The 7,736-nt window shown below is 34.9% G+C and overlaps 1 protein-coding gene across 1 annotated transcript in view; it reads left to right on the top strand.

Moving 5' to 3' along the window:
* CLCA2 (chloride channel accessory 2) overlaps positions 1–2,320 on the top strand; it is a 62,701-nt gene extending 60,381 nt beyond the window's left edge. The window contains exon 14 of the mRNA XM_006831072.1: positions 1,836–2,320. Coding sequence (XP_006831135.1) covers positions 1,836–2,320 — 485 coding nt within the window. The remainder of the gene's footprint in view (positions 1–1,835) is intronic.
* Positions 2,321–7,736: the final 5,416 nt, after the last annotated feature.

Raw genomic sequence — 7,736 nt, 5'->3', positions numbered from 1 at the left:
TTTTTTTTTACTTTATGCTGGACATTGTGGTGGTAAATTGTAGAGACTTAGGAATCTTTTATCTTCTTTTGAGGAGCTTAAAATTTTTTCTAGTAGACCATCAACCAATTTTTGGATCATCTGGAATTTGAGAATACTGGGTTTTATTCTTGGCTACAGCTTGTCTATATCAGCTTTGTTCTTAATCCTAGGTATATCCCTTAATTCTGGAACATAGTATTTATTACTAAAACATGGCCCTTTGAGGTTTCAATGGAAGTCTTGAAATTTTTACTTGGCAAGTCTCACCCTCCAAACTCTTATCTGCACTGTGCTGGGAATTTATGTAAACTTTACTCACTTTTTCAACATTCTAGCTTTTGTTTTTCTCTTGAAATCCTAGATATTTCACCCACACATGTATAGTTCAGAGGTCTTCCAATTACTAAAGAGAAGTTATATACAGATTTTGGCCTCTTTCTCTCTTGCCTCCTCCTTTTTTTTTTTTTTTTTGTATTTTTCCTCTCAATTTCCAGCCCCTCTGGTAATCCTAAACTCAATCCATTGACTTTTCAGACCAATAAGATTGTAGCCTTCTGTTGCTAACCACATGTTGTACTATGATGGGAAGTGCCAACAGGGGAAAAACTCTACAGACATGAATCATTCCTATTTATGCTGATCTGTATCTAAATCTAAAGACTTTAATTTTTTTCAGGCTTAATAAATACTATTTGCTGGTTTATTAGTCCAATAGAATCCACTCTGCCATTACTATAATTAAACTGTCCCTTTGATATTAATTGTGAATATTTTCTCATATTAACATTTATGTTTATATCTTGATTAGAATGGTTACCCCATGTTTAAGTTTTATATTTTATGTATCTAAATTTATTAACATTTTTGTTTTATGACTTTTGGACTTTGAGTCATAATTAGACAATCCTAATATAATCCCCTACTTCAGGACTATATGAGATTTCATCCATTGTTTTCTATTTAATATTTTATATTGCACACCTAACTTTTTGTCATTTTAGAGTTTATCATGGTAGAAGATTTGAGGTATGGCCCAATTTATTTTTCAGATTTTTACCCAATTGTCACAACACCATTTAATGAGTTTATACTTTTCCTTGTTAAATTTAATTCAATCTTTGTCATATACTCAGTTTTTAAGTGTATTTCAGCCTTTTTTGAGGAGGGGTGTATCTATTCATTTACTGGAGTCCTGGTGTGGTTTGGTAAAAGGTCAGCAGTTCAAATCCATGAGTCACTCCTTGGAAACCCTATACAGGGTTGCTATACATCGGAAACGACTCAACAGCACTAACAACAGCAATATTCATCAGCCAGTACCACAATGTTTTAATTGTTGAAGCATCATAGTGTTTTGGGGTTTTTTTTCTTCTTTTTCTTTCTTTTTTTTTTTCATAGTGTTTTTGTATTTAACAGTTTGTTTTTTAGTACTGCATGTTAAAATCTTTATATGTCCATTCTTGCTATTTATTTTTCATAAGACCTTAACAATAATCTTGACTAGTTAAAACAGATGTTTGAGGCATTTATAATAGAAGCACATAACATTTACAGAAATAACCAAGGAAAAGATAGCATCTTTATTATTTTGAATTTTGCTATTCAGAGACCATTATTAAGTCTTCTGCTTGTTTAGACTTTAATTTGAATCCTAATTTAAGGTTTTAAACTTTTACTGATATATACATGTCATGTTATGTTTATTCTTAGGCATTTTGGTTTATTTGTTTCCATTCTCATTAATCATTTCTAATGAACTAGAACACTTTACTTATGTTGACTTTACTTTTCTATTTATGTATTTTTACTTTCAGCTACAAGCTATGAAATAAGAATGAGTAAGAGTCTGCAGAATATTCGAGAAGACTTTAACAGTGCTATTTTAGTGAATACGTCAAAACTAAATCCTCAAAAAGCTGGCATCAAGGAGACATTTACATTCTCACCAAAGCTTTTCACAAATGAACCTGAATATCATCTTGATGGAGAGACAGAAGAAAGTCACAGAATGTATGTGGCGATACGATCAGTGGACAGAAACTTCTTGAAATCTGCTGTTTCTAACATTATCCAGATCTCTCTCTTAGTTTCACAGAATTCTGCTCCTGTTCTTACCAGAGATTATCTCATATTGAGAGGAGTTTTAACAGCAATAGGTTTAATAGGAATTATTTGCCTTACTATAGTTATAACATATTATACTTTAAACAGGAGAAAGAGAACAGCCAAGAAAGAGAATGGATCAAAATCACTGAGAATAAATGTGCAGTACACCTTTCTTCTTAGATGTGACCCATGACCTTTGCTTATTGAAAAAATATACAATGCAAATTAAAAACAAAATTGTACTAAAACACTTTGAGTTTTTAGACAATATTAATCATATTTTCATGTGACAAATAAATGAAAATTATAATACTCATTTTTTTAGAAAAAAGTATTACTCTGTTTCAGAAATTAGAAAAACCTTAGGCTTTCACAATGAAGAAATTAATAAAAATTATTTGAGGAAAATATGTATACCTGGTTTGATGCTGTAGGATAAGCACTGGATGCTAACCAAAAGGTCAGAGTTTCAAACCCATCAGTTGCTCATTGGAAACCCTTTTCAGGGTTGTTATGAGTCAGCATCAACTTAATGTCACAAATATAGATGTAATTTTATTCAATTTTAATCAAAGAAGAAGTCAAAGTGAAGAGATCAGCCTTTGAAAATGATCACCTGGTTCTGTTCTTTGGTTAAATAAAAACTGGCAGTTCAAATTCACCAGCTGCTCCACTGGGAAAAGGTGAGCCTGTCTGCTCCCATAAAGACATACAGTGTCAGAAACCCTACAGAGGGTCACTGAAAGTCGGTGGGCATGTTTTGTGTGTTTTAAGATGGTAGTTATATGAGTGTGTATGCATCTATCAAAACTATGCACATTTGATCTGTGCATTTTACTGTATGCAAATTTTACCTAAAAATCTGAATATCTGTGAATTTATTATATCTTTACCTGCTAACAATATTTATAGTAATGATTCTTAAGGCCTTCAGGAGATATTGGACAAGGTTTTCAATTATTATAAATGATTTAAATTGTTACAATTTGAGGGAAAATGTGCTATTGTAGGCAGAGACCAATGATGCTATTAAAACTCTTACAAGTTGCAGGAGCCCCTGCAACAACAAAGAATATACAGCCCAAAATGCCCAAGAGAAGCAACTAGGAAAGCCTGTTCACAGAGATGCCGAGAAAGGGGCCATTCCTATAAGGAAAAATGACTTCCCTGGGGGCAGAAAACTGGAAGACAGCAATCATTGGTTTGGGGGATTATTTGACCCTTGTGAGGAGAACCAGATTTAAATAAAGTTAAGCCAGGAAAGAAGAGAAACTTAAATTTACAATAAAATAAAGATGAACCATACCATAGTAGTGGCTTCATAAGATTGGTTAGAAAATTCAACTGATTAAAAAAGTAAAGAAGAAAATATAAAGTTAGGGTGAATGCTACATTTTTAGTTAGGATTTATATTGTTGTTAAGTACCATCGAGTTGGTTCCGACCCATAGCAACCCTGAATAGGGTTTCTGAGGCTATACATCTTTACAGGAGTGGAAAGCCTCATTTTTCTCCCGCAGAGCAGCTGGTAGTTTCGAACTGCTGACCTTGCGGTTCACAGCCCGATTCATAACCACTACACTACCAGAGCACCTTAGGATTTATACTAAGATCTGTAAAATATAAGGAAATGTAATCATAATAATAATAACAAGTTGAGTAATGGACTTTAAAAGAAAAGAGAATCTGATTTTATGGACTTGTATTATCCAAGCCAAACCCCTTGCCATCAAAACAATTCTGACTCTTCTGAGTCAGCAAAAGGAAGCAAACGGGCCCATTTTTCTCCCACTGAGAAACTGGTGGTTTCCAAGCACTGATCTTTTGTTTAGCAGCTCAGTGCTCAATCCACTGTGCCTCCTTACATGTATGATTGTTGTTGTTGTTGAGTGCCATCGAGTCGGGTCCGACCCTTAGCGACCCTGTACAGGGTTTCCGAGGGTGTAAATCTTTACGGGAGTAGAAAGCCTCATCTTTCTCCCGCGGAGCGGCTGGTAGTTTCGAACCGCTGACCTTAAGGTTCACAGCCCAATTCGTAACCACTACGCTACATGTATGATAGAAAGTGGAAAAAGCACAAATCAAGCACAAAGAGACAAGATAAGATATGAAAGAGAGAGCAATCACAGAATACATGAGGCTAGAGAAGCACTCAAGAACATCAACATGTTCATATCTATGAAAGTCAAAAGGAATGTCCCCTTTATAAATCCCTCTTGTACTTAAAAAATCTAATCAGCAAGGTGGTTTCTGGGAGGGATGAAAAATGACACAGATGGTGGCCAATTTTCTTTTCCACTCCCTCTCAGCTCCAGGCTGTTGAGTCTTATCAAAAAGCTGCCTACTGACAACACTTGCCTCAAGAGCACAGGAAGGAGGAAGTTATCCAGTACAGTAGATTATTGCTTTCTATCTCCCTAACTATGGAGCAAAAGCAATATAAATAAACAAACATTCAAAAGCAATATTCAAGTTGACATGACCTTACTTCACACCGACATAAGACAGAAGAAGCAAGAATATAAAGAAGATACAAGGAAAAGAAGATGGAAGGCATGGAAGAGTAAAGTTTTAAAAAATCAAAATAAAGAATGGAGAAGAAAGGGCTTACTCTCTTATGTTAACATGTTAGAATTTCAAAATAATGATCTTAAGTCCAATATTTAAATTTTTGTTCATAAATTTATTTCTATTACAAAAGTTGTTGTTTTTAAGTGCCTTTGATTTAGTTCCAACTAATAGCAACCCTGTGTAGGGTTTCCAAGGAGAATGTGGTGAGTTTCAACCATTGACCTTATGGTTCAAACTGACCTTGTAGTTGAGTGCTTATACTACAGCACCACACCAGGACCAGTATACATATAAATGAATAAAAAGATGTATGTTTGTTGTTGTTAAGTACCTTCAAATCAGTTCTGACTTATAGCAACCCTGTATAGGGTTTCCGAGGAGTGTCTGGTAAGTTTGAACCACCAACCTTGTGGTTGAAACTGACCTTACAGTCCAGTGCTTATCTTATAGTGCTACACTAGGACTCCAAAAAGATGTATAAGACATAATAAATAAAATAGATGTGGAATAAATAGCTCCTTTTAATTTATTTCTTCATTGATGTAAATTTAGGGTTTTCAGGTTCTTTCTATAACATAGGCTTTCAGGGAATCATTATATATATAATCTGCCTGTGGAATTAAATCTGTAAGATAATTTCCTAGAAGTTTAATTGCTGTGTTAAAAGATACTTACACTTAAATGTTGATGATTATAGTCCTCTAATACATTTGTACCAATTTTCTTTCCATCAATAATATATGAATACCTGTATGAATGGAATTAAAAGGTGTAATGAATGGGAAGCAGGAATCATACTGAGGCATGGAAAGCAGCTCAAACTGATGCAAGCATCCATGACACTCAAATTCCCCTCGGATATTCTTATTTGCTGCCATCTAATGTAAACCTCTACTTTTGCATGCATATGAGGTTATTGAAAATACCATGGCTTGAGTCAGGTGCACCTTAGTCCTCAAGCTGACATCTTTGCTCTTCAACAGTTTAAAAAGGTCTTTTGCAGCAGACTTGCCTAAAGTAATATGCTATTGATTTCTTGACTGCTTCTTCCATGAGTGGTGATGGTTCATGTGAGAAAAATGAAGTCTTTGGCAACTTCAATCTTTTCTACATTCATAAGAATAATGTTTATTGGTCCAGTGGTGAGGATTTTTGTGTATGCATGTTAAAGTTGGACAGTGAATAAGGAAGACTGTAGAAAAATTGATGCATTTGAGTTGTGGTGTTGGAGGAGAATATTGAAAGTACCATGGGCTGCCAAAAGAACAAATAGATCTGTATTGGACAAAGTATAGCCAGAGTACTCCTTGGAGGCCAGGATGGCCAGACTTTGTCTCTCATACTTCAGACATACTGTCAGGAGGGACCAGTCACTGGATAAGGATATCATGTTTGGTAAGGTGGAGGGTCAGAGAAAAAAAAGGAAGACCCCCCCCCCCCAGCGAGATGGAGTGGCAAAGTGGCAGCATCAATGAGCTCAAAAGTAGCAACAATTGTGAGGTTGGCCCAGGAACTGACAGTGTTTTGTTATGTTGTGCATGGGGTTGCTTTGAGTCGGTACCAACTCGATGGCACCTAACAACAACTACAGCAACAATGTAAACCCCCTGAACTGACTCCACAGCCCATAACAAGAACAACAATGTAAACCCCCAGCATCTTCCATGTTGCTGACTCTTCTCCAATGTCTTCCTCCATGGTTAGGATTTGGGTAAGTCACTGGAGATATAAAGAAAAAAAGTTACTGTGTTTAGTGAATGAATACAGTGTGCCAGGCATTATGCCAGCTATGTTGTATTTGCTTTATAGCTTGTTTGTTCAATATTCAAACAAGCAGCATAGCATAGCTAAGATCATAAAAAGTAAAAATTCATACATATAAAGTAAAAGTAAAAATTGAGACATATTATTAGAGGTAGAAAAGATATTTCATAATGATGATTATATGTTGTTGTTGTTAAGTGCGTCGAGTCAATTCCAACCCACAGCGACCCTGTATAGGGTTTCCAATGAGCAGCTGGTGAGCTTGAACCACCGACCTTGCAGTTCAAATAACTTTGAAGTCTAACGCATTAGTCCACACTACCACACCAGGACTCGGAGCAATCTTAAATTTGTATGCACCAAATAACATAACTTTAAAATATATAGAGTTAACAAAATCAAAACTGAGAAAAGAAAAAGAAACTAACAAATCCACAATCATAATTAGATATTTTAGTATACTTCTCTGAAACAAAAGGAATATGCAGAAAAGGCATAGGTAAGAATAGAAAATATTTTAATAACATAATTAACCTCCTGAGAGAGGGAGCAAAACAAGATATCCCTGTTTCCATCTATAGTCAATATTGTGCTGGAAGTTTTAGTTAGTGCAATAAAAGAAGGAAAGTAAAAGACATAAGATTGCAAAAGAAGAGGTAAACTTGCTATTATTAGCACATGACATGGTCATATGTATATAAAACCCAAAAGAATCTACAAACTACTAGAAATAGTAAGTGAATTTAGCAAATTCACTGAATACAAGGTCAGTATATTAAAATTGATCATATTTTTATAGACCATCAATGAAAAATTAGAAAATAAAATGTTATTTTTAAAATTATATTTACGATAGCACCAATACACACACAATCACACATACATGAACACACATTCCTTGAAATAAATCTAATGAAAAATGTGCAAGACCTCTACCTTGAAAATGATAAAATACTGTCAGGGACCTGCCTCGACATTAGGGTAAGTTTCACGAAGTAGGGAAATCTGGCAGGCAAAAGAGAGAAGCAAACACAAAGAAGACAGACATACAAGTTTGATGCAAGCTGACAGGCAAGCTCATCTGCAGCAGACTGTCTTGCATTGCATGCAGCACTCACTTTACCTCAGTCTTTTATTTTCTTTTTTCAAGGAGGGATTTGTTACAAAGGAAGGATGTAATTCACAAAGGGAGGATGTGATTCTTTAGATAAGATAGCATACAGAACTGAAATGTGATTAATCATTCAAAACAGGACATAATGATTCACAGGAACA

Source organism: Chrysochloris asiatica, unplaced genomic scaffold (assembly GCF_000296735.1).
Source record: "Chrysochloris asiatica unplaced genomic scaffold, ChrAsi1.0 scaffold00002, whole genome shotgun sequence".
In the NCBI taxonomy this organism is placed as follows: domain Eukaryota; kingdom Metazoa; phylum Chordata; class Mammalia; order Afrosoricida; family Chrysochloridae; genus Chrysochloris; species Chrysochloris asiatica.
This window is presented reverse-complemented; position numbering and strand designations above follow the sequence as displayed.